General features: G+C 34.3%; 5 protein-coding genes across 9 annotated transcripts; 3 read left to right on the top strand and 2 right to left on the bottom strand.

The window, feature by feature from the left end:
- Window positions 1-154: 154 nt before the first annotated feature.
- Window positions 155-3,713, bottom strand: LOC140812574 (protein WVD2-like 3). 5 transcript variants are annotated; one of them, XM_073170881.1, is made up of 7 exons: window positions 3,550-3,713; window positions 1,749-2,328; window positions 1,299-1,384; window positions 1,118-1,205; window positions 942-1,013; window positions 685-795; window positions 155-566 (listed from the first exon to the last, which is right to left on the bottom strand). In XM_073170881.1, the coding sequence occupies exons 2-7, from the start codon at window positions 2,322-2,324 to the stop codon at window positions 381-383; spliced, it is 1,119 nt and encodes a 372-aa protein (XP_073026982.1). In that variant the 5' UTR covers window positions 2,325-2,328; window positions 3,550-3,713; the 3' UTR covers window positions 155-380. The 5 variants fall into 5 exon arrangements, with proteins under 5 accessions (XP_073026982.1, XP_073026984.1, XP_073026980.1 ...); XM_073170883.1 differs by having other exon boundaries at window positions 3,581-3,708; XM_073170879.1 differs by having other exon boundaries at window positions 3,081-3,693.
- A 3,016-nt stretch (window positions 3,714-6,729) lies between these two features.
- On the top strand, window positions 6,730-11,616 carry LOC140813229 (cellulose synthase-like protein G3). The gene is made up of 8 exons (XM_073171713.1): window positions 6,730-7,506; window positions 7,625-7,711; window positions 9,126-9,257; window positions 9,343-9,555; window positions 9,683-9,782; window positions 9,861-10,039; window positions 10,370-10,717; window positions 11,053-11,616. Exons 1-8 carry the CDS (start codon window positions 6,766-6,768, stop codon window positions 11,515-11,517), a joined length of 2,265 nt encoding a protein of 754 aa, XP_073027814.1. The 5' UTR covers window positions 6,730-6,765; the 3' UTR covers window positions 11,518-11,616.
- A 205-nt stretch (window positions 11,617-11,821) lies between these two features.
- Window positions 11,822-14,528, bottom strand: LOC140812522 (uncharacterized). The gene has a single exon (XM_073170812.1). It carries the CDS (start codon window positions 14,041-14,043, stop codon window positions 12,124-12,126), a length of 1,920 nt encoding a protein of 639 aa, XP_073026913.1. The 5' UTR covers window positions 14,044-14,528; the 3' UTR covers window positions 11,822-12,123.
- A 7,531-nt stretch (window positions 14,529-22,059) lies between these two features.
- On the top strand, window positions 22,060-23,062 carry LOC140811914 (enoyl-CoA delta isomerase 2, peroxisomal-like). The gene has a single exon (XM_073170039.1). It carries the CDS (start codon window positions 22,139-22,141, stop codon window positions 22,880-22,882), a length of 744 nt encoding a protein of 247 aa, XP_073026140.1. The 5' UTR covers window positions 22,060-22,138; the 3' UTR covers window positions 22,883-23,062.
- Window positions 23,063-25,147: 2,085 nt separating this feature from the next.
- LOC140811913 (1-aminocyclopropane-1-carboxylate oxidase homolog 1-like) lies at window positions 25,148-27,316 on the top strand. Its single transcript, XM_073170038.1, has 3 exons — window positions 25,148-25,808; window positions 26,073-26,394; window positions 26,710-27,316. Exons 1-3 carry the CDS (start codon window positions 25,261-25,263, stop codon window positions 26,959-26,961), a joined length of 1,122 nt encoding a protein of 373 aa, XP_073026139.1. The 5' UTR covers window positions 25,148-25,260; the 3' UTR covers window positions 26,962-27,316.
- Window positions 27,317-27,990: the final 674 nt, after the last annotated feature.

Here is a 27,990-nt window from a genome sequence, read left to right as displayed (position 1 = left end):
ACGTAAATTTGGAGACCAACAAAAGAAAACTAGGAGATGGAATCTTTATTCTTTAGACAAGAAAACTGAAGAAAGGCAAGAACAAATATCGTAGCTTAGATGACAGATAGCGCCTTTAACAACAACAGGAATATAATTTGCAGACACTTGTGAGTATATATATAACACGAATCTAAGTAAATTATGTCAACTTTTTACAATTTAAAATGGAAATTTTCAGTTCATGAGTAGGTCCAAGCAAAGAGTAACCAGTCACAACTTACAAGGCTCAAAGACTCGAGAATATTAGGCCTCAACAAGTTAACCATGTTCCACCTTTAATTAGATAACCCACAATGGCTCGGCGTTGATCACCAATTTCGACAAGTTTATTCTTTAATTTAGCATGAAGGAGTACGATTCTGGATATTAACCCCAAATTTTCTGTTTGTGGATGCCTTAGGAGGACTATTTCTGCAAGTGGTGAAACCTTGATGCGCTTCTTGAGTTCCCTTTTCTGAACATTTTGCATCACGGCTGCCCTTCATTCGGCCCAACTTGGGCGATTTTGCACGAGTTGGAGGTGGCTGATTTTTCAAATAGGAAAATCAACGAGTCACTATTTGTTTCTCCCCTAAGAATGGCTCAAAAGTCGGATATGAAAAGCACATGACACTTTTTTAGGATGAATTACAACTGCATTACCTTTTTCAACTCAACCTTGGGTGGCGGTCCCTCGTTGTAGAAACTAGGCATCGGAGTTGCTTTGAATAACAAGCTCTTTCTTAGTTGCTTAATCGCAGCATCCTTTTCTTCCTACACGTTTGAAGAAGAGATATAACTAAAGAGATGCATCTTAGAAAAGAGCAGAAAGCAGTTTTAATAACATTAGCAAAAGTGGAGGAGGATTTGAACTACAAACTAATAGCAGTTGACAACATCTCATGAGAGTGTAAAATCACCTTAGTCCTAGCCTCACATTGAGTTTTCTCAGCCTCAAGTGCTTGATGTTTCTCCTCCAATTTTGAGTAGAACTAAATATACAAGTGTAGTTAAAAAAAGTCACAATCATGCATTCTAGTTTGGCTTTCATATGTACAACGATTAATCATATAGAAATAAATCGATAGAAACAAACCTCCTTCCTTCTCTCAGCGCGTTCACTGCTCTTAAACACAGGTGCTGAGGCAACAATTGTCCTTAACTTTCTTGCAGATGCCGTTGTTCTTTGAATATGGAAAATTAGATGAAAGTTCACGTTATATGAAAGAACCTTAAACACGGAAAGATACTGAATCAGTCTTTGTGGGATTGGGTACCGTGAGGCAACAGAACACTTATCTTCATCCGGTTGTTTCTTGTTATCAGGTAGCAGAGGCTTCCTTGGTACAACATGCAAGCTTGTCTATAACAGATAGAGAATACATAGCAAATGATATTGACTTCCCACTGGCCGTAGAAACTAAAAGTCTCAATTTCTCTAGCAAAACCACTAATTTGATTTCTCTATTATACTAGCATTCTCATGCAAAATATTTAAATTTATAGAGGCTTAGAATTTAGAAACCACAAACCACAAAATCATGCAAAATCAACAAAACCAAGAAAGTGAAACATTCTGTCTCCCCAGTTCTTTTTTGAGAAAAAAAAAAGAACAAAAAGAAGAACGCAGGTGTACAAGTTCAAATAATGAAAAAGAATTGACTATTATTCTTCAAAAAGACTATGAATATAAACTTAAATATCTAAAAATCGGTTCAAGGAATTACTAAATTGTGCTTTCCAGAAGTTGGATGTTGGGAAGCACGAACTGGAGATAATTTATCTCCAGAAGTGATATTGTCTTTATCAACTCCATACGAAAGAGTTCCACCTGAAGCAAGCTTTTCAGTTGCCAGAGCAAAGGGATTTGGAACTGTGCATTTAGTTTTACAGCTTCCATCAGCAGATTTGGTAACCTTTTTTCCACAGATCAGTGTCTCCTCATAGCAATCTGCCACCTTTTGACCTTCTGATGATGTGCACTCGTCAAACATGTTAAAGTCGATTGACAAATTCGGCTCGTGTTGGTCAACTTGACAAAGTTCAGAATTTTCAACCAACTTTTCAGCATTGCATTCCTTCATTTCGTATTCCTTTATTTTAGTGGAGTCGTCCAACACATCATCAAGCTGCGGACCCAGATTATTTAGCTCATACTGCTGAACCACATCAACTTGACCAGCACTCACTGTGTCAACGTTGACACCATTTGTGCAAAATGAATCATGGGCGACGCCATTTGAGTATATAATAACACCATCTGGCTCCTTGTCAATATGAACATCACTACCTTCAAGCCCCATAACTCTGAGATAATAGGAAAGATATTATCGTGATGTGATAATGTCATTCAAGATTAAGTACTTCTATTTGCCTATTTCAACATTACGCATGAAAACATGGCATTAGGCAACTTGCAAAATATTATGCACTATTAAGAACAAAATGACCCAAAATCATTGGCTAAGAATTTGCGTCATCGATCATTCATTCTATCCATCTATTGCACAAATTTATAAAAGTAAGAGATCTTTATTCTTCTTCCTCAATTTAATTTTCTTTATGCAGTCTGGACAAATGCGCTTGATGGAAGGCCGGTTTCTTAAAATGAAATAAGAGCATGCTGAAAAAGTTGCAATCATTAATATTTGAGGCACCCCATGATGGAACTTATGAAATCTAGATCATATTCTAACAAATTGTATCACGCTGCTTCACGACAGCAAAGAAAAATTGAAACGTACTCGACCTAAAGCACCAACAGCGGTAGACGCGACAAACTTATGGTAACAAAATTTACTCGTGCTAACATATGTTTTCCCTTGATATACTAACATAATCATATGCGAGTTGCACAAACCAAACATATGATCATTCTTTAAAAATCAAACTTTTATGGTTATTCACACACAAAGTATGGAAAAGTCTTACAAAAGCAAAATGTGATCATTTCAAGCTCAAATGAAGAAAAATCTTCTCCAAATATTGATAAATATTGACCATTTTTCTTTTTCTTTAAAATGATAAAATCGGAAGGTAACTAAAACGCAGAAACTCACCTTATTCTGAGTCCAGTCAAATTCATCAAAGAAGTGAACTTCAACGGCAGATTTTTTTCAGTACGAAGTAACAAGAAAACGAACAACTTTCAGTGCACAAACTAACTGATGATAGGATTCATTGAATTATACGAACTCTAGCAAATAGCAATTCATGCTTTTGAGTTGCTGAACACTCTAAAACTTATCCCTAATCAAGCACAAATAGATATCTCACCACGATTAGATAAATCAACTCCAAAATTCAGCCAAAACACGAAAGTAAAAAAAAACAAACAGCAGAACACAAATGCAGCTTTATTTTGAACAAATAAACTAAAAAACATAAAGACTGGATTTTCTTGCTCCAAACTCAAAAATGAAAACACTGGAATGAACCTAGTTCGACCAGCGTATAAATGGATGCGCAAACAAACACATGTTTACATATACAGAACACAGATATCGAAAATGAGCCAATTTTTCTCACAGACAAACGTGATGCTGATCTTCCGAGTTACCCTTTTCGAGAGGATTTCTCAATCTCCCAATTGTGTTTATCACTGTGTGTGCAGGGTTCTGTCTTCCTTGTGTTGCAGATAGTTTATAGAGGGGGTGGGAGGAATAAAATAACGGTGTTAGTTGACGGCGGCTGTAAATTTTGAATATTCGCAAAAAGATTTGTGAGGGTTGTGCCAACAAGAGTGGGGTTCAAGTTTTGTCCCAATATGTTGGATGTGGAATTACTACTTTAGCCTTTGAATGGGAGGCAAAAGATTTTGAACAATTTATGTAATTCCTTGTTTCTTTGGCCTTCAACAACAACATAACTATATATATATATATATATATATATATATATATATATATAGATATATATATATTCTGTGATATTTTTTTCTCATATCTTAAAAATAAAATATTTAAAATGACTTTATAATAGTTTATAATGGATTTCTACAACAACTTAAGTTAATCATTTTCGTAAAGCGAGTACGAATACGAAGTAGTTGTTGTAGGAGCCCGTGCAGTCACGCAGCCGCAGACTCAGACTCGAGGCGTGACATAATCCACTTGCAAAATTCAACACGCCACATTATATTAGCTTGGGATTCAATTGTCAAAACAAAAAAGTTTAAGCTCCACGAATGATGATTAGGGAGAGCTAATTTTAATTTTAACCAAAGAAATGCTTCGGACCCATGTTTGATTACTATTTGGTAACCCTTTTGATAAAGCCATTATACCACTTAATTAATTCTTCTCTTCCAAAACCCATCTGTCTTATGTCCACATGCTATGTCTATTGCCATTTTTTCTGGTTTATTCCTCTTTAATTGTTTCTCGAATTCGTATTTTTTTGAAACATTTCTAAATTTGAATTTAAACGTCCCATCCCCTCCCTCTCAAGATGTTTGAAGTTCAATTTCTCTATCGTCATCTATCTGATTAGGGACCATGCCTTTATTTGGTAGCAAATTTTGTTCGTATTGATATGTTCATATTAAGCGGAAAACCCTCAAATTTGTACCTCATATAATTTTTTGAATCATTAAATATAGCCATCCCAGCAATAGTTTGGCTTATGTTTCTAGATTTAAATGGACCCCTGAAACCAAACTAAAGGGTGCAAAAAGCTATAATTAGTTCAACTCCAGATGATTATTTGTGATGTAAATTTGTCATGCTTTGTTCTCTTGCAACCCATGAAGTGGACGTATGACATTTTGTGAAAATGATGATGTTTTTCTTTATCAAGTCAGATGTATTTGGATCAAGAGTACGTCTCCCAAATATCCACATATTTATATCTGTATATGAGTTGATTTGATTTAATGAAAAATATTACTTTCATACGAGTCAAATAAGATAGAAGATCCGTCTCATAAAATTGATCACAAGACGGTCTCAGATGAATTTTATATCGGATCAAATGACAAATTCTTGGATGATAATTAAATAATGAAGGGGATTCCTTATTTTCGGATTTGGTGCCAATAATTGAAATCGATTGACTACTAACTGGAAAATTGTTCTGATATAGCTTCTTTTTTTTTACAACTCAACACAAGTTTTCGTCAATTTTTTTCCATCGATAGAGAAGGAATGAAACCCACGTTAACTAATAACATTTACGCCATTTATCTCAAATATATAGACTTGTTTGTTTCTTCACACAGTTCAAAAAATCATTAGAAACAGAAATTTAACAAACCAAGAAGAAATACTACTAACTCCAGAAACTGGATACTATACACCGGACAACTGATATATTTGAGATTAACGAAGTATTTTATCTGAGAACACAATCAGTATTGAGTAATGTCGATCAACTATAAATCTTTTGGATGTCAGGTAATGTTGTGGAATTGTGGATGAGACAATTTGAGAAGGGTTCCTTTTTGGTCACTCGGTTTTTTTAACATAAACCCAGAAGTTTATACGAATCTTGATAAATCAATTGTCCAACTTCTCGGATATATTACGTAGCCACAATTTCACTTTTTCTGTTCTTTTGACAAAGAAACGATTGGATATCGATATATGCACTCGCAATTTGCTTATAGTAATTCCCGAAGTTTAGTTACTTGGCTGATATACATTGGCTGATTGGCTTAACCAGGCTTGATATGTGTATATAATATATATCTGTCCCTTTTTAAAGAAAAAAAAATCTTTACAACATCCAAAAGTTTTTTTAAAAATTTTAAATAAATTAAAAAAGTTATCAATTATCAAATAGGAAAATATTTAAATTAAATGGTTATGGGTGGGATCGGTAAACACGGCTAACATTGTGTTTTTTTATGTCCTGATTTATACATTCTAAAAGTAATCGACATATTGGAAGATGACAATACAACTCAACACTTCAAATTCAAAAAATTATCTAGCAACAACTATGGAAAATTTTATTTTCAATGCTCATGAATTCTATTTATTTCTAGTTGTTCATTGTAGTTTCATCCCTAGGCTTTTCAATTTAATTTTTCCAATATTTTGATTAGTTTATCATTCAAATTTCCAGCAATTCTCGTTGTGTTTTTATGCTCATTTGAAATGCCTTGTGATTGTGTAAATACAAAGATCATGGTAGAAATTTTATCTTTTCCAGTATCGTTTTCCAGTTCAATAATTCGTTTTAACGATTTTCTTAGAAAATTAGAACTAATAATCAAGTTTGAAATTCATTTTCGTTTGATTTGTGAAAGCTAGATTTTTTACGTTTTTATATAAATTGGTGCACCTGCAGCTGGCACACCCGCATTCCAGAAATTTTGTGAAAACACTTTCATTTACAAAAGAAATTGTATAAACTTAGAACGAACTTACAAGTAATTGAAAAATTTGTTATCAAATAATGTTTATTTTTTGTGAAAATATAAATATTATGTTGATCTCAGAACTTTAAAATATTATTATTACTTCGAAAAAAAACTAAAATTATAAAAAAAAACAAAAACAAAAATTTAACGATCTAGAAGACTGAAATGAGAAAATTAAATTAAATATATAAAACCAAGAATGAAATGTGCGTTGCAATTAAATAGGTGTCCATATGTTTATTTATAGCAAGTACTATCCATATCCAAATCCAATATGCTACATTTTGTCATTATTAGTACAAAAAACATAGGATTCTTTCAGCCCATCTTACTACACTAATATCTATGGGAAAAAATAAAGACATATATAGAATACTTGAATGTTCCTGTTCTTGTTGCTACCTTCCCATCAACACTATATTAAACCAGCAGCGATCCAATCCGTCCCACCAAGAAACTCTGCAATGGCAGCCGCTTCAATTCACGCAAGCTTCAGCCAAGCCCTAACCTCAAGGAATTCAATCATGGCGCCAACTCTTTCTCTCAACACGCGAACAGTCCAGCAGCCACGGGCAGCCCTAAGCCGCCTGCACATGGCTTTTCATTTCTCGGCCGTATCAGCTCTACTTTACTACAGAATCTCGAATCTCATGCATGGAAATGTCCCCTTTCTTTCCTGGGCATTAATAACTGTTTCCGAGATTATTTTCGCCTTTATCTGGATGCTATCCCAGGCTTTCCGGTGGTTGCCCGTGCTGAGGACCGTGGCACCGGAGAATCTCCCCTCAGATGAGAAGCTCCCCGGGATAGACGTGTTTATTTGCACAGCGGATCCTAAGAAGGAGCCGGTGGTGGAGGTCATGAACACGGTTTTATCGGCCATGGCGCTTGACTACCCGGTGGAGAATCTGGCGGTGTATCTGTCGGATGACGGCGGTGCCGCAGTGACGTTGTTTGCAATGAAGGAGGCTTGCTTGTTTGCAAGGAGTTGGCTTCCATTTTGTAGGAAATATGGGATCAAAACTCGGTGTCCGGAGGCGTATTTTTCGTCCGCCGGAGATGACGAAAGGGAACTCAACGGCGGCGGTGATGAATTCGAGGCAAACGAGGAAAGAGTACAGGTGGTGTTTCAGCATCAAAGATACCCACACTCTAAATATCTCGTTGAAATTATTATTTTATTAAATCAAAAAATAAAATTACTATATGAAATAATAACCGATTAAATTTATGATGCAGTCAAATTATGAAATTTTCAAAAGAAATGTGGAGAAAGCTGGTGAGATTGATGAATCCGGGGGGGACGACCGGCCACCTCATTTGGAGGTATACACAATACAATTTGTCATTATTGTATTCTAAATACCTGATATATATATATATATATATATATATATATATATATATATATATATATATATATATATATATATATATATATATAAGAATGTACACGTGCGATGCACGTAGTTGACTAATAATGAAAAATATAATCACGAGAATTGGATAATGTTTAGAGTCGTTTGAATAACATCATGTTTATAAGTATTTATGAATCTAAATATATCAAAACATAATACATAAAAATACATCATGACAATAAATCATATATATTCACTTATTTATATGACATTTTTCAATCCGCTACATAATACAGCTCTCTTAAATAATAAAGCAACAAAAATATTTTTCATTCAAATATCATTCAAAATGAAAAAAACAATAAAAATAAAATTAACAGAATAGTGAATTTTACCAAAATCAAAACTAAAATTTACTTAAATAGAGTACAAATAGACAAATGTCAAATAAAATTCTCTTAATTAAATTATCATAATAATGTTAAAATAAAATCACTAAACTTGTTATTAAGGTAAATATCACTTTTGCTTTTTCTAACTTTTAACACATTGCGAATTTTATTTAATTTCTATGTTTTTTTATAATACATATTATAGATAATTAATTTTATATCAGAATCAATCATTTATAAATTAATATTGATAAGAGAAATAACATTTTAACATAATACCACTCAAATAAATATATATAGTAAAAAATAAATATGTAATACTCAGTTAAAAAATTTTATATGTAAAATTGTAATATATAACAAATAATAATAAACTATCAATATAATTCATATTTATTATAAGGATTATATTGATTAATTTTTTTTAAAATATTATATCATAAATTTAGTTTAAAATTTAGAAAAAACGAAAGAAGAATGTGTATTAATGTCCAAATATATCTAAGATGGACAATGAATCACAAAAATTGACTAAGAAATGTAAATAAATAATTTTTTTACATAAAATTTAGAAAATAAAGAAGAATGTGAATTATTGTCCAAATCTATCGAAGATGGACAATGAAAAAACCTTTAAAAAGACATATTAATTTAATTTGCTAACTTAAATGAACAAAGAAATGTAAAACAATAATTTTTTTGGCATAAAATTTAAGAAATAAAGAGAAATGTGTATTAATGTCCAAATTCATTTCAGATGGACAATGAATTACAAAAAAAAACCCTTAAGATAACCTAATAATTTAATTGACCAACTTAAATGAACAAGGACATATAAGGAAATTTACAATAGAAGTGGTATATATATATATATATATATATATATATATATATATATATATATATATATATATATATATATATATATAATATATATATATATATATATATATATATATATATGATGTGTGCTAATTAACGTTGCAGGTGATATATGATAACAAGCAAAATGAAGAAATATTAGATGGTCAATGTAAAATGCCACTTCTGGTTTACTTGTCTCGAGAGAAAAGACCATCCTATCCTCATCGCTTCAAAGCTGGTGCCCTCAATGCTCTTGTGAGTAGCATTTACTTTCCATCCTATGTTCTTATAGTTTCTACAAAATTCTCCATGCGTTAATAATACATACATGTTGTTCTAGCTTCGAGTTTCCGGGATAATGAGCAATGCACCCTACGCTTTAGTCTTGGATTGTGACATGTACTGCAATGATCCTACCTCAGCTAAGCAAGCAATGTGCTTTCATCTTGATCCCAAATTATCGCCCTCCCTCTCCTACGCACAGTTTCCTCAGATCTTCTTCAATGTTAGTAAAAACGACATTTATGATGGCCAAGCAAGGGCAGCTTACAAGGTACATAATTCCTTATTTATTTGTTTTCTTGGTATTTTCTAGCTGGCCTCAAGATACCTTTTCTGTTACTTCTAAGTTTAACATGATTCAATCCTGAATCGAGATTTAATTAATCCATGGCTTATAGACTAAGTATCAAGGCATGGATGGACTAGGAGGGACAGTTTGCGCTGGCACTGGATATTATTTGAGGAAGAAGGCTTTGTATTGCAGTCCTAATCATGAAGGTATTACATCATCTTGAGAGAAACCTTTTTGATGAATTACAAGGATGGAAAGATGACTTTTTTTTGTAAATGGGACAGATGAATTTCTTCTCGAGCCAGAAAAAACCTTTGGTTTCTCTACAAAGCTGATTGATTCCGTTCAAGCGCTGAATACAAAGAAAGTGAATGACAGGGAAATTTTATCAGATTCAACAGTACACGAAGCCAAAAAGCTCGCCTCTTGCACTTATGAACTGAATACTGGATGGGGGAAAGATGTAAGTTCTCTTTCTTAATTTAGGTTTTGTTGAAATGCCTCATTGTGGAAGATTTTGTGTGACTCAGTTCATGTCTAGTCCAAAGGGGATGTCTTATGTAAGTGGTTGCATAATTCTGAATTTGGATTGCATAAATACTATCAGTTTAGTTTTAACACAGTGAAAAATGCTCTCGATTGAGCACTCAACCAATTTTCTCAGACATAAAATCAAACTCGTGAATGGTGGCACTCATAGTTGGATCGAATATTTGCCTCTACATTCTTCTCAAAAATTTCTCTTTTTCGCCAAAGCGAACTACTAATAATTTCTAAATTTTGATATTCTCAGATTGGCTATTCGTATGAATGTTTGCTGGAGAGCACATTCACTGGTTATCTCATGCACTGCAAAGGGTGGAAATCAGTTTATCTATACCCAAACAGGCCTTGTTTCTTGGGCTGCACAACTATCGACATGAAGGATGCCTTGATTCAGCTCATGAAATGGGCTTCAGGGTTGGTTCAAGTCGGGCTCTCGAGGTTTAGCCCGCTCACTTATGGCATGTCAAGAATGTCGATCCTGCAAAGCATGTGTTATGCATACTTTGCGCTCTCGCACTTTTTCTCCGTTGCTTGCTTGGTGTATGGCACAGTTCCTCAACTATGCTTCCTTGCCGGTGTTCCTTTGTATCCAAAGGTAATTACTCTTTCCATCTATTTCTATCCAGTCTCTCAACCCCTTCCCATGTTAAAAAGTTATAAATTATATGAGTAATTTCTTAAAATATTCATGTTTTGCATCATCTATTACAAAGTGCGCCACTTTATTTTTTTTATCAGGGTATAGTTGGGTATGAAGAGTTTGTTTTCTTCTCTCTTTTTTTTCTAAGAAGACTTCATTTCGTCAGGCTATGTCCACGTCCTCTCTGTTCTTGAGGAACTTGTCCATGTGTCGAGGGTGCGACATTAACACCATAATAACACAATCACTCTTATTAATTCATCTCATGTTATTTTCATCATTTATTCCAGGTGACGAGCCCTTGGTTTGCAGCATTTGCAACAGTGTTCCTATCCTCTCTTGCCCAGCATTTATACGAAGTCCTCTCCAGTGGCAGCTCCATCGGGACAATGTGGAACGAAGAGCGAATTTGGATGATAAAATCAGTGACAGCCTGCCTGTTTGGATGCCTGGACGTGCTGATGAAATACATCGGCCTGGCGAGAGCAAATTTCAGGCTCACCAACAAATATGTGGAGAAAGAAAAGCTGGAGAAATACGAGAAAGGGGAGTTCGAGTTTCAGGGTGCCAAGATGTTCATGATACCATTGACAATGCTGGTATTGCTGAATTTGGGATGTTTTGTTGGGGGCATGAAAGGTTTGATTAATAAAGGGAATGTTGGGGAGATGCTTGGACAGGGTTTGCTTTCTTCATATATTCTTGTTCTCAGTCGACCAATCTTGGAGGGATTGATACCAAAAGTTGGGAAGTGATTTGTGTTTCTATATTTGGAGATTTTAAACGAGAATGTCGATCGTCAGCCTGATGTAACAATTCCAATGAAAAAATGCAGTATTTATTATATCTTCTTTCATGTGTTGTGTGGTATTACTGAGTGTGGGCAAATTGCACTAGTGAATCAGAAAACCTCTTGTTGTCTGCTTCCTTATTTGCAGTCTCTGGGTTGAAATTACATGTCGCTATTATTAGAAAACTAAGTAGCAGAAACTACCTGATAACACCGTGCCTGTAAGAGAACTTGCTGCATAAAGTCATGCTATGGAATGGCACACAGTATAAAATATAACAAATTCAATTACCATAATTTCGAAGCCAAAGGTGTCCAATCAAATACATAAATCAAATGTCATAGAATCTTCAAATTCCAAAGCTCTAATATTCACATACAGAAGAAATACCATCTAGGTTGTTATCAGAGGTAGAAAGTTACGGGTTTTACTATGTTACATCCGGTGATACACATTGAATCTTCTGTAGTATTGCTGCCCCACTCGATGTGTATCACCTAGTGTAGCACAAAAAATCCGAATGTTTAGAATCTTAACCACCATCATGTCCTCAACGCCCATGTTATAAAATCAAGAATGAAACGATGCGCCAACCCTTGATTGCCACTCCATGCAGTCTTCAAAATCAAAACTACTAGCACAATCCAGCAACGCATTTTGTTGCTGCTCATACCGACACATATAATTTAAACCAAAAAGTAACTCGCAGATAGCTGCTTCTGTCTTCTCACGATCAGCAAAATACAATGTCTGTAGCAAAAGAACATTAGTCCTAGTGACAATTTGATGTTGTTCGAAATTGCGCTCACTCTGCCACCTGATCATGCTATGTGCCAGCGGGGCAAGCCATTTAAGCATTGCATCAAGCCTGTCCCTCCAATCATGTGCCAGAGGTGCATCGTAAATAGCCAAATGTTTAACATAAGACTTCAATTTAGTCTTCAAGTTTTTTCTTAGGCTCGTTGGGAGCATCTTATATAAATCATCTCTAGCTTCTTCACCAACCAAATGTGGGTAGCGAAGCAGCTTCTCTATGACAATTATAACATTGGCATAATGCAAAGCTAAAGCAGATCCTCCAACAGTGCTAGGAGGGGCATACACCAGTAACTTACTCCTCAGCCCAAACCTCTTACTATTGACCGAATTGCCTTTGAACTTCCTCCGGTCTCTGCTGGAAGGACCGCCATTGATGTGGTGAACAAAGCATCCTGAACAATTGGGATGCTCGCTTGCCACACCACTTGCACTAAAACAACCTGAAATTTGGCTACTTTTATCGTCATAAATGGCATCATCATCATCCACTTTAGATGCGGAACTGCTCAAACTTATGCATTCCATGAACATCCTCCCTGGACTCATACCACATGGAAGGTTGAAACCTTCATGACTGAATAAACCTCGTTCACCTTTCTGCGATCCCAAATTTGGTCTAAAGCTTGCAGGCCTCCGCTTCAACCTCTCTTCTACATTAGACCTTGCAAGATTATAACAATTACACTTGGTTGAAGTGGACTTTATCAAACTAGCATCTCCTTGAACTTCCCTAAGTACATCCAAGTGACTGGATCTCCGCCCAGAATCTTTTGTGACAGGCCCCAAAGTCCTGCTTAAACCAACTTGTGATCTGAAAACCAACAGATTAGAAGCATCACTCTTCGGAAGGCCGTCGCCAAAGACGATATGAATCCGTGCACAAACTGTACAAACGGTCCTTGCTAACAGCTCCACAACCTTGTCATATGTCCGATTCCACAGCGAAACATCCTTCAAATGCTTCACGTCTTGTTTCTGCCATGTCAACTTCTGTTCAAAAGCTTTCCTACTCTCCTCATGCTGGTTCTGCTCAAACTTCTTTGTGGCGACCTCCAGCTCATTCATAACCTCCATTTCACTATACAAACTCACAGTAGAATTCACATACCGCTCCATTTTCCTCACCATACTCTCCATATCTTTAACCAAAAACCCCAACTCCTTGATGTCAATCACCCCAGAACTAATATCCCCATACACATGCTCAAATCCCTGCAATGCTGGGATTGTGCATTTCATCCCTAACCTGGACACGACGCTAGCAACTCTATTCAAATCATCATGTTTCTCCAGAAGCGCCAGTTCAAGAAGCATCTTTTCGTCACTAGACACAAGTGTTTTAATGCCCTCAGACTTTAAGATCTCATTCTTGAGCTTAGAAATCTCATTTTCAGTCAAAGATTTGTGCAAATGTATAATCTTAGACATGACATTAGCAACTTCAAAAGAAAGTATTCCTATAATTTGTCTCTGTGGCGGCCCTTGTTTTTTGTTCGATGATTTAGCTAAATTTTCAATATATAAAGCATGCTTCAAATTACTACTCACCTGATTACCAATTTTTAATATCCAAGGTTCTGATACCATTTCCACCTCCTTTCGAGAAATAGATCCAAAATTATCACGTTCCATTTCAGATCTGGCAGCTAGTTTTCCAGTGGCATTTAGCATTGCACACAGGCAATCTCCCGAAAAGCAACCTGTCAAACTCCTATTAAATAAAAAATCGAACAGTTAGGGCCAAAGATGGTTTCTTTATCTAGTATAACCATCAAATTGCCAATGAGACGGCAAAAACTCAACAGAAACCAAAAGGGTTATGAGATTGCGTCAAGAAAACCGAAGACAATAAGGCCCAGAAGCGGAAACAGCGCTCCGAGTTACTCTAAAACATAACACAAAAAACAAAAGAAAGAAACAGCGCTCCAACTCTGTGAAACTGAAATTAGATTGCAGCTTCAGGAGTCGTGGTTAAAGGAATGCAGTTTTTGTGGAGCTTTGCAATTGGTTAGTGAAGAGAGAGTGAAGGAACTGAAGAAGAAGGATGGAGGGAAATGAAATAGAATGGATTTGCTTGGTAAAGAAAGGGGCCAAGTTCTGTGTCGTGTGTGTTTTCGAGGAGATTTGGAGTGAATGATATTTCAAAACGAAAGGCGTCCTTTCTCAACTACTATGTGTTTGACTTTGTTTGTTGGGGTTAATTATCTTTTAAATTGTTTAATCATATTTTTTTAAAGGACAGCCAGACGATCACACAAATCTTTATCTTGAAACGAGTCAATACTATCGATATTTACAATAAAAAAAAATATTTTTCTTGAATGACCCAAATAAAAAATCTCTCTCAAGATACGATCCGTGAGAAAGTCTCATACAAGTTTTTGCCATTTTTTATCATAGTTTATGCTTGATCATGTTCCAGTTTTTTTTCAAACTTGGCTTGAGAAAATAAATATTTTGAAATACACAAGGTAAAAACTTGTGTGAGACGGTCTCACGAGTCGTATTTGTGAGACGAGTCTCTTATTTGGATCACCCATGAAAAAGTATTACCTTTTATGCTAAGAGTATTACTTTTTATTGTCAATATGGGTCGGATTGACCCGTCTCATAGATTATAATCCGTGAGACGGTCTCACATGAGACCCACTCAATACACAATTGGTTTATTTTTAGAAAAAACCAATTATTAGTTGTGTTATAACATAAAATTATATGGTATTGCGAGTAAAATTTTGAATTAAAAGACACTCACATATTAAACGTGATTAAATATATCAAAATAATATATTTATTAGGTGAGAATCACATTAGCAATGAACGCAAAAGTTGACACGTTGGTGGAAAACATATCGAAATTATTTAACATAGAAAATCTCACAAAACAAAAATTATATAGTTTTACTTGTAATTATTTTTGTTTAATTTTCCAATTACGTTGTTCTCACAGATTTTCATTTTGAGTTATTATTGAATTAAATTATCGTTTTATTGTTCTTGTATTTTTTCTGATATTGCTAAAAAAATGTCTCCGAGGAGTTAAAGACTGATTTGGAAATGGACGACGGAGAAGTAAAAACGTGACATTAATGGTTCCTTCATCCCAAGATCGATAAGAAGGAAAAAAATTAATCAATAAATCATTTTAATTTTGGTTGATATTTTTTTCTCTATCCCGTGTTGTATTAATTTTGACCAATACAACCAACTTTTATTTATTTTTATTTTTTTTGAGAGAACACACTTAAAATTTGAACTTTTTTTTTCTTTTAGTTTTCGAATTTATCACTTTGGAATTTTCAGATTACGGTGAAAGGAGTCTAAACATCCCAAAAAAGCGTAGCATTAATTAGCCAGTGTGTTTGGTGGATAGAACAAACTAAATTTGTAAACTATAATAATGGGTTTGGTTGAAAGTTACAATTTTTGCCACAAAAAATGTCATAAATATGCTCATTCAGGGGCAAAACTTGTGTGTGACGATGTCGTATTTTGTGAGACAGATCTTTTATTTGAGTTTTTCATGAAAAATATTACTTTTTATTGTAAATATCGGTAGGGTTGACCCGTCCGCAAATAAAGATTCGTAAGACCGCCCCACAAAACTCAGGAGACCTACTCTTTTCATGTTATCGAAAAAATAATAAAATCTACTCATTTACGTACTAATATTATGGGAAACTGTTTTAAAAAAAATGACAATAATTACAAACACACCAAATTCTATGAAATCTTCCTTCACATCCGACATGGTGATAAAATAACAACATATATTTCCATGCTAGAACTAGAATAAATTTATTCGTATGTTTTTAGTGTAGTTATACATTATGTGTTTAAAAAAATAATATTGGCACATAATCCTCCAAAGTATTTTGAATGGAAAAATATATCCAAATTCCATTTGTAGGGCTGACAAATGCGACTTTTGCCAATTAAAAGTAGTCGTAATACGTTTTCGACAAATTTAGAAAGTCAATGCACGTAAAAAGTGTAGCACCGATATATTCACAGAGTCAGGATGAACTTTTCAGGTCCATTTCCATTAATAAATTTTATTGGAAACAATTGTGTTCTGTTCCACGATTTCAAATTACATAGTTTGTTTTGATAAACAAAATTCAAGCAAATAGAAATTCATTCTACACGATTTTAATAATAGTTATGATAGACCACTGTCTTGACTAAAAGCATCATGCATTCTTAAGTCACTAAACGTTTTGTACATGAAAACCATTTCAGAAAGAAATTTCTCTTTTAAATCGAACACAAGTAAACAATTCTTCTGAAAACAAATTTGTATTAATTATTTAGTATCATTTGATTAAACTTTCACTCGTATTTACTGTATTTTTTAAAGTAGTATTTATTCTAATTGAGAAAAGTATATAACATTTTTTTACAGTTAATCGCACACTTGGTTAGAGTATGAGTGGAGTTGTCAAAATCGGGAGTAATATATAGTTGGAGTTGGTATTTTTGGTTTAGGTGAAAGGGAAGTGGTTGTGGACATGGCAAATAAATTGTAGGGAGATTTGTATGTCCGAAGACAATTAACAAATGACAAAAAACACTAACGACTTGTTACCTAAACTGCGTTTCAACAGTTCCATAGACTTTAAATATTATAAGATTATGATAAATCAGATATACTTTTATTTTACTTTTTTATATTTTTGGGAAAAATAATTGCAGTCAACCTAACATGAATTAAATATCGAATTACTACGTAAAAACTCTTGTAATACATTTTTACAGAGCAATTTTGTTAGATAGATCTTCAATCAGATCGGATTATATGGTCAAAACTAAGATTATGATCTTAGGCATAGTTTGGTACATGGGATAAGAGATGGATTGATAAATAATCATCTCTTATCCCATGTTTGGTACATTTTTTTAAAAACTCATGATATTATCATGAGCCCGTGATAAATAATTTATATAGGGATAAAGTATCCCTTAAATGAGATGTTATAATTTTAATCTAATGATAAAAACACCACAAATGACTTAATTGCCCTCAATATATAAAAATCCTAAACCCTATTGTTCTCTTATTTTACTTTTAAGTAGAAATTAAAATTAAATAAATATTTTTATTTATTTTTATATATTATATAATATGATAAATATATAAATGAACTCGAGATAATTATATAAATGATTTGTATGAATCTCAATAAAATTATTAGTATCGCTCGATTAACTTTAAAAATTTATATTTGATTTGGCTCACAAAATTAAGGGCTCAATTATCATATTATATAATATATAAAGTTAGGTAAAATAAAAATAAATCATGCAAACACTGTCGGCGCATGAACAAATAAGAAATATGAACTCAAGCAATAAATTTGAAATTATAAAATTTATTATGATAAGGTTAATTTTGTCATTACAATCTAATATATAAATTTAATCACTCTTATTAAAATCATACCAAACATTAAATATAATATCCTACATCTTATTTATCCTTAACTTATCCTTATATTATATATCACATGTTTATCTTATCATGTGTACCAAACTATGCCTTAAAGTCGATGAATAATTTGCAGAGTATGGAGAACGCAAGGAATACCTTGTGTGATCGGACTTTTAATCAGCTTATTCCTAAGTCAGCTTAAAAGAAGCCCACAGTGACCCAAATCAATGATTCGGGAAAGAGTAAGCCCGATTATATGCCTATGTCATTCAATATTATTCAAATAATAATATTTAGTTCCTTATTACATGTTTTTAGAATGAATTTCGATATTAGTTGTTCAAAAGTGCCATGTATTTTCACAATTTCAAATTTTAAGATATTAGTCACGCAGATTGCCCGCATGAACTTAACTTATGGAGAGATATTTCTTTACATATTATTCAGAGACCGATTTCTGTTTCGACCCATTATGTTTTAAAACTTGACAATAAATCAATAATCATAACTTTTTATTTTTTGTTATTTTCATCTCATTCTACCTAAATGTCCAATTTCACTGAAAATTGTTGGTTTACAAAAACTAGTTTAGGGGGAGGATTGTCAAAGTTCATTTTACAACTCTCGTGAATTTTATCCAACCGACGACTAACACATCTTCCTTATGCACAAAAATGAACATACGAAGCGTGAAGTTTATAAGACAACTAGTAGTCCAACTATGGGCAATCCAACACATAACGGTGAAATCTAAGCACTGATAACATTTTTAGATTGGATTTGAACATAAATCAACATAAAAAACTAGCTCAGAGATAGGATTGTCCAACTCTATATATACAAATCACAATAATTTTATTTAACAAATATGACATAAAACACAGAATGAGACGACATTAAAGTTGGGGATTTTTGAGTTCGCCATGAATTTTTTTCCCATGTCATTTAATTACATTATATCAATTTAAAACCAATGAAAGGGAAAAAGGAGAACCATTTTATAGAAATGGGAGCAAACGAGTCCCTCGAGATCCGCTACACAAAGAAGAACCATCGCCAAAAGAAATCGCTGAAAGCGACGTACAAGAGAATAACAGCATTGATGACAAACATACGGTTGTAAATTAACTGAGTTGCCAACAAGTTATTTAGACTTGGGATTAGTAAAAAATTTATTCGAGTTCATTTGTTAATCTTATCTAGCGAGCTTGTTTATGAGGGAGACAATTTTATCGTGTTTCAAATATTCGGCTGTTTGCGATCTCGAGCTCGGCTCGTGTATGTGGCTTGCGATCTCGAGATCAACTCGTTCACTGTTCACGAACATCTTTGTTTATATGGATTGTAAGCTAGCTCTAAATAGCTCGCGAGTCGCTTACTTTGTTTGCATCCCTAATAATAGATAATTAAAATATGATTCATATCTTATAATGACATTGCCACTCAATAAATTAAAATCGAATCTAATATATAATAAATCATTTGAAATTGATAATTTGTTACAAGTAATAATAGTGTGTTTATTCCATTGATGATAATACTTCACGCACTATCAATGATCAAAATTCAACCATGTATTTTTTAATTCGTTAATACATTCATTATTAATACTAGTAAAAATATGCACAAATAATTATTATTTTTAATTTGATCAAATAATTACTTTAAAAATCTTAAATTTAATAATATAATATAATATTTTTCAAACGTCACAAAGTTTGACTGTACATAACCATCTTCCATTAAAACACTCAACCTTTCCTTTGAAAAAAGTGATAATAAACCACCGACTTTTGCCACGTTGCTATTCAATGTGCAGCCCCCACCATTTTAAAGTTTTATTAAATTATCCAAACAGGTGTAGTGTAAGCATCTCCTTGTCCGAAAGACGACTATCACTCACTTTATCACTAATTGCCCACACCTCAACTTCTGTCGGGCTTATCTTCCAAGTTTAAGCAATGAAAATCAACTCGTATGATCCACATGCTAGAGTGAGATACATTACAAAATTTAAAGCTCGAATTAGTTATAATCAAATTCAAATTCGATTTAAAACTCAAAAAATTTGAAAATTCTCATGAATAAGCTCAGTTACACTCTTATGTTAAATCAGAACATTAATTCGTTCCAACGCATTCAAATATATTCTAGAAATGAATTAAATTCCTATGTAAAAAACAAGGATGGAAATCGAATTTTATTTGGTTTTATGTTTTCATATCGACACCGTCTTAAATCAAAACCAGGCTAAATACAAAACAATTCTGTTTGTAAAACTAAAAATCCACCATTTACATCTCATGAAAATCTATGGATTCACATTATCGACCAAAAAATAAGCTAGTAAAACGATATTGTCATCTATCTAAATTCCCGGCAATAATGGAACCGGCTCATAACCGGACGGCTGCGCCGGGTGCTGCCATTTCTTTATAACCACAGCCGGCTTCTCAGACACCGTCGCAGGCGCCGACGATTGGTTTTTACGGTCAGAGAAGGACTTGATCTCATCCGTCAGATGATTCGACAGAATCAACGGCGACAAGAGCGGTATGGCCACATTCCATTCCGTCGCCGGAGCGATCTGTATAGAAGCGGGTGCACACATCTGTAAACGGATCGATTGGCGACGCGCCGACATATTACCTTCCCTGAGATCAGCCATGCAAATCCAATCGTGAAGAAAATTGGTGAGAAATTGTTTGAATAATTGAGAGAAATGGGTTTGAGCTGGCGGGGAGATGGAATGGGGGGATTGGAGGTTATAAATAATTGGCACGTGGATTACACGCTTGGACGAAATCTGTAATTAACTTTCAGTCAAAGAAAATCTGTAATATTGTCTTTCTAAATAATCAAATTTTTGTGTTAAAATTTCTATTGCATTTGAGATCTATGGCCGTGGTGTTCTTACGTGGCAATTTTTGGACCAACAAAGTCAAAATGTTGACTCGGGGATGAAGAAATCTCAACGTAATGAATAAATTAATCTATATTAAAATTAAGATGATAAAATCCGTGGCTTTGTAAGGATTCATTGATATAACAACATATCTATTGTGAAATGATCTCACGTTTATCTGTAAGACGGGTCAACTCTAACGATATTCAAAATAAAAATTAATACTCTTAAAATAAAAAATAACATTTTCATTGATGACCAAAATAAAAGATCAGTATCACAAAATACGACCCGTAAGACCCTCTCACACAAATTTTTGTCTTAATCCAATTGCCCTTTCCAGTCAGTTGACCTTTTGTTTACCTCAATTTATGATTTTGTTTAAAGCTCTATAAAATATTTCTAAAAATCTATTTTTAAAATATTATGAATTTTATTCAGAAAAACTAAAACAATCACAACATTTAGAGTAGGTATCTTGTGAGATGGTCTCACGAATTTTATCTGTGAGACAGGTCAATCCTACCGATATTCACAATAAAAAGTAATACTCTTAGCATAAAAAGTAATATTTATTCATGAATGACCCAAATAAAAGATTTGTCTCATAAAATATAACTCGTGATATCGTTTCACACAAATTTTTGTGAACATTTATCATTATTCTCTCTATCCTTCCACTCATTTAATTGGCTCTTCTTTTCTTTTTGCCACACCGGTTATTTTCTTTTTGCCTCGATATAATAAGTCAAAAGTTACTTATTTTATGTCTCACAATCTTAATCTTAATAATAAAATATAAAAATAAAAATAGTAAAAATTAAAGGAGGGTAATAGACTTGCACAAAAACGCATAGTTATGTTTTTTTAATAAATTTTATGAAATGAATTTTCGCCTCGATTTATAAAACTAATTTTTTTATCTAAAATGTTTTTTCTATTACAAAAATATCATTTTTTATTATTTATGATATGATTTGAGTAAAAATATTAATTTTTATTATAAAAATATTATTTTTCAGTGCTAAAGTATTATTAATGAAAAGAAATGAAGTCCGACGCCCTAACGTAACTCCGACTATTGCCAATTGTTGAACTGAAATTGAACGTGTGGTCATTGGCATCGATGAGCACAATTTTCAATTATATATTAATTTAATTAGATAAACAGTATTTTCCAATACAATATATATATATATATATATATATATATATATATATATTTTAAACAGTTCATTTGATTTTTGAATTTTATTTTTATTTTGTATAAATAATAGCTATCCCGGTCAATTAATAAAAAAAAATAATTGAATTTTGAAATTATTACATCGAGATTACCATATACAAAATCCATAGATTGATCTTATCGCTGATTCTTTCTTGAGATATCCGAAGTAACGCCCCCTTATCTTGTTCTTGCCATCCACAACATGTGCACGATAGAGAGACGCGGCCAGTTTTTCATTCTGACGTTAACCGGCGTCAACAAAACAGATCAGGAGCACAGACTAAACCCTTCGCTGATTTCCTCGATCCGGTCGGCTCTAGCGGAAGTGAAGTCCCAAGCTGTTGACGGATCGGTTCTGATCACCTTATCCGAAGGCAAATTCTTCTCCAACGGCTTCGATCTGAGACATGCCCAAGTCGTTGGAGTTAAATCCGGCTCAAACCAGGCCGCCATAGACGAGCTGCTCCGTATGGTGGATCTGTTCAAAGGAGTCGTCGCCGACCTGATGGCTCTTCCTATGCCGACCATCGCCGCCGTCACTGGCCATGCCGCCGCGGCTGGGTTGATGTTAGCCATGAGCCACGACTACGTCACGATGACGTCGTCGAGGAGTGTGTTATACATGAGCGAGCTGGATATAGGCATGACTTTGCCGGATTATTTCATTGCTCTTATCAGGGGGAAAGTCGGATCCAGTTCGGCTCGGCGGAGATTGGTGCTTCAGGCTGCTAAGGTGAGGGCAGAGGATGCGGTGGATATGGGGATTGTTGACTCGGCGCACGGTAGCGCGGAGGAGGTGGTGGCGGCTGCAATGCGCACGGGGGAGGAGTTGACGAAGAAGAAGTGGAGCGGGAAAGCGTATGCGGGTATTCGGCTTGCTCTGTACCCGGAGGTTTGCGGGTTATTGGGATTGAAGGATGTGACGGTAACGCCTTCAAAACTTTGAAAATGAGAAAGTGAAATGCCATAGAAATAATAAATAAAAAAGGTATGCTAATTGCTACATTATGGTTTGTTTCATTTTCCGAATCATCGCCCTTCTTTTGCATTTTTATATTTAAATAAATTAGTGTCGAATCATATTATTAAGAAATTATGTTATAGAATTCCCAGAAAATCGAAATTATTAATTATTCAAAGAATATTAAAATTTGTACTTATCATATTCGCATACACACGTTATGTTTGTATAATTCGTTCAACTACAGATAAAAAAAACAAATGACAATAAAAAATACAAAAATGATGTTTTGTAAATAAATACCTACCAAACTGATGTAGATAAAAAGATGACAAAAAATTTGTGTGAGACGGTTTCACGTGTCATATTTGTGAGACATATCTCTTATTTGGGTTATCTATGAAAAAATATTATTTTTTATGCGTATTATTTTTTATTGTGAATATCGGTAGGGTTGACTCGTCTCATAAATTAAGATCCGTGAAACGATTTCATGTTATACTGACTCAAAAAAGATATTAATTGGTACTATTCTGAATGAAGAAGTTTAGATATTAAAAAAAACACGGTTCAGTTCCAACATAAAGGAATGTCGAAATGCAGGAAGCATGGAAACCACGAATGAAAAACCTGAAAACTCAGGGTCCAACAAATCGTGCCTATCAAGGACGAAACAAAACCAAGAAGCTATATATTTTTTGTTTTATCTTCTCTGATTCATAAACGGTTTAGCAAATTGCCCCGCCAAAGAAAAAAATGGTAGATCTGAAACTATGAGTCAATGCCATAACAAATATTTCTACCGTCAACTTATTAGCATCCCCACTTAGAAACACGTACACACATCTATCGCTGTAACAGATCTAATTACAGGTAAATAGAGGACACTGAAAAAGAAAGAGCGAATTGGGTTACATTTGCCACGCAGACAGGATGAAGATGGAAGCAAAGAGCAGTCTTTTCTATTGCCCAGCCTTTTGCTCTTCCGCTTTATCCCTCTCCGTTGCGTGTGTGCTGAGTACCGTGAAAAACGGGGTAAAAAGAAAAGGGTTCGAGATTGAGAAGGCAAAAAATTAATGTCTGTAATATAATAATTCTAATGATGAAGACGACGACGACGATGATTTGAATAGTGATTAGATAATATCAGCACTAATAATAATTCAGAGCACAGCTAATCATCAATTCTAAAAATGAGCTCTTTATTTCCTGACCGAATTCTTCACCAGCTAGCCAATCTATCTTCTAAATGACTAAATATGTGACGGAAGCATCCGGAGTACTCCTGCAACACCAAAAGTATTATGTTGATCCCTGAAGGCAGCATCCACATCGAGTCGGAATTGTCCCATAGAGGTGGGTGCAGACCCTTGATGAGCTATTTACAAGGCCAAGATTGCCAATATGAAATGAACATCACGCCGTGCAGTCAAGAATTCTTCAATGTACCTATCATCCCATTGCTGCAGTAAAGATTTACTTGTACGATCTTGCCATGCGGCTATTAGAGAGTTGTTTCATTTTTTACACATGATACAATAGATTGAGCAATGTCTCGATGAACCTTATTACCCAAGGTAGTATCGAATAACTCCAAATATGTTGTTATAGATGTCGATGTCTGGAGTCTGGTCGTTTGGAGTTTTGTTGTTTATTAAACAAATTCACTCGGTTTTTAGTTCATTTTCAGACTCGATAATCAAAATGCATGTTTCTAGCAACTCAAGAATCAATGGAGAAGAATTGAGTGATGGATCACATGGTAGAGCAACAACAAACTCCTCACTCTCTTTTTCGGTTTTGTTCATGTTACTCATATGAGCAGTGTCATTATCCACTCAGCATATGATACGTATGCTGAGTGGATAAATTATGGTAACTTATTCAATCATGAGTATGTATAATCATTATTTATTACACACCATAAGTATAATGTGTTAATTAGTGAATGATCCTCCATAAAACAACCTATATTTGTCTCTTGACGTTTCATTTATTGAAATACAAAAACATTGTAATTAAAGCCTTTAATTACAAACTGATTTTACAGTTATTAATTTTTTCTCGATGAACTACCTCTCAAATCTATCAATTATATATTGTTTGTAGAAGTTTTATACAAATTAATTTTAAAAAATAACTATTTCAAATCTTATGTGATACACATATCATATTGTATTTGTGTCTTTTCAACTTGTACACGTGTAAATGAGAAGTATATATTAGATTATTTTTTTATGCACTTAACATCTCATTTCTTTTGTTAGAATTTGACTTTCGTCGTAATTTGCTTGTTCTCTTGGCCGTTGACTTCATATAAATATCCAACAATATCGTCCGGCGCCGGAGGATCAATAAAGACAATGGATAAATCTCAATTACCAGTTGAAATTACACCAAAAGATGAGCATGATTTCGACAGAATGAGCGAGCTAAAAGCATTTGATGAAACCAAAGCTGGCGTGAAGGGACTAGTTGATGCCGGAATCACAAAAGTCCCTCGAATTTTCTTTTCCCCACCAGATAAATTTCAAAAGGACTCTAATCCCACCATCAATCCTGGATTCAGCATCCCAGTTCTGGATCTTGATGGGATCGAAAATGACCCGCTTCGACGAAGAAATATAGTAGACAGAATCCGTGATGCATCGGGGACTATGGGTTTCTTTCAAGTGATCAATCATGGGATCGGAGTGAGTGTTTTGGATGAAATGCTGGCTGGGACTCGGAGGTTTTATGAGCAGAATAATGAAGTGAAGAAAGAATGGTACACAAGAGATGGGATGGAAACAGTTGTGTACAATAGCAATTTTGATCTGTACGGTGCTGCATCGGCTAATTGGAGGGATACTACATACTGCAGCATGGCTCCTAAAATTCCAAATCCAGAAGAATTGCCCGAGGCATGCAGGTAATTTTGTTTCAAAACAAATATTTGTACTATTAAATTTTCACTGGGTGCACACGCTTTGTGGTACGATTATTTGTTCTGGTCCAGTTAGATCGATTTTAAAATATTTGAGTTACAAACTGGTCCGGAGTATAAGGTTTATGTATATCCACAGCAGAGTTTGATTTGAGTGAAATACAAAACCTCGATGGATGTTATATATTTTGTAGGCTTGAGAATTTTGTGGTCTCTTCTTTTAGTCTTCTAAAGATGAATTCCTTGCAGGGACATCATGATTGATTACTCCAAGCATGTGAAAAAATTGGGTCGGCTTTTATTCGAGCTATTATCTGAAGCTCTTGATCTCAATCCAAATCATCTAAACAACATAGGTTGTTCTGAGGGGCTAGCCATCTTGTATCACTATTACCCTGCATGCCCCGAGCCCGAGCTGACATTAGGAGCAAGCAAACATGCTGACTACGACTTTCTCACTGTTCTACTGCAAGACAACATAGGAGGCCTTCAAGTTCTTTGTCATGATCAATGGATTGACATTACCCCTGTGCCAGGAGCTCTAGTCATCAACATTGGGGACCTTTTACAGGCACTCTTCTTTCTGTTACTTCAAATGTTTTTATCCCATTTTTTTAGACAAACGGAAATCATATTTTCAAAATGTAGGAACAAAATTTACAGAAGTTATCTGATCCACCCCTTTGAGAATGAATATGTGGTAACATTAGTTCGTGGGGTTCTCGCAAACTTCTGTCAAATAACTCATCAGCTATAACATTTGGTGTCACATCATTTTCGATATTGACCAAATGGTATATATCCAATTTGTGTTCAGTAATTGTGTCATCCCCCATGGTCGTGTTCCCTGTGTTAATATACTGTCATCTTGAATGTCTTTGATCAGCTGATATCAAATGACAAGTTCAAAAGCAGCCAACACAGAGTTGTAGCAAATCTTGCTGGCCCAAGAGTATCTGTGGCATGTTTCTTTACTACTGGTTTGATGCCATCATCAAAGTTATATGGACCTATAAAAGAACTGCTATCAGAAGAACACCCTCAAAAGTACAGGGACACCACCGTAAGGGAATACTCACTGCACTACAACGCTAAAGGCCTAGGTGGGACTTCTGCTCTGTTGGATTTCATGTTATAAATCAACGTTTCAAGACCTGTCGTTTACAGAATCTGTGTGCCATGATTAATGGTAAAATTGCTATAATAACAGAACATTTGTTTCTTGTTTTTTGTTGTGTACGATCTGGGAAGAATTCGAATCTAAATTGTATGACACTGCGGCTAATTCGATCAGTACCCACCTGCTAGATCCAACGTGCCGTGTGTGGGACTGATCAACATTGATCTGGCTCATGCGTTGCCAACATATTGGGCCGTGGATTCAAGGGAGTATCGAATTTTCCAGATACTGCATCCTAGCTCGAAGGCTTTAATCTCCTATTGATATTTTAATTATTAAAAAACAGGAAGGAGATGAACATTTTGGTGAATCAGTTTGTCTTTTCAATATGATATTTGCTTCCATATCCCTATAAGTAATAAAAATATTAATATTTCATCAAACACAATAATGAAAGACAATTCAAGAATAATAGAAAAACAAGGACCGCATTCTTACTCCATTTTCTACCATTGTTGTTGTTTGCCTATTTTTTTTTTTTTTTTTACGGGAAAGCTTTCAATTTTATTACTTTAGATCATCCATTACCAGCTTAATCAACATAAAAGAAAACTTGCCGTTCACCCAAACAAAAGATGAAGGGAATAAAAGCAAAATGAGCAATATTATGAGTTATTCTATTGGCCTCTCTACGAACATGCACGATCTCTGAAACCACGGGCTCCTTCAGCATGGGTATAATCTCTGTTGTACGAGCTCCAATATAGCCATGGTTCTCTCCGTCGGTAATGACAGCTTACACCGCCCAAAGAGAGTCTGTTGATGGCTGCATATCTGTAAAATTCATTTCATAAAATGTGTTTGAATTGGAGAGATTTAAAATTATGGGAATTTTTATTTTAAAATCGATATATTTTTGGTTTCAAACTCAAGTTTTTCCAAGAATTCTTGCCTAATAAAATAGTAAAGATAATATTCCATCCAGAACCTCACATGGATTAAAAAATATGACCAAAGTCAATTGCTTAAACCGAATCTTAACACGTG

This window comes from Primulina eburnea, chromosome 14, assembly GCF_022965805.1.
Source record: "Primulina eburnea isolate SZY01 chromosome 14, ASM2296580v1, whole genome shotgun sequence".
NCBI lineage: Eukaryota > Viridiplantae > Streptophyta > Magnoliopsida > Lamiales > Gesneriaceae > Primulina > Primulina eburnea.
Note: the sequence above shows the minus strand (reverse complement) of the source record. Positions and strands in the feature narration are given on the sequence as shown.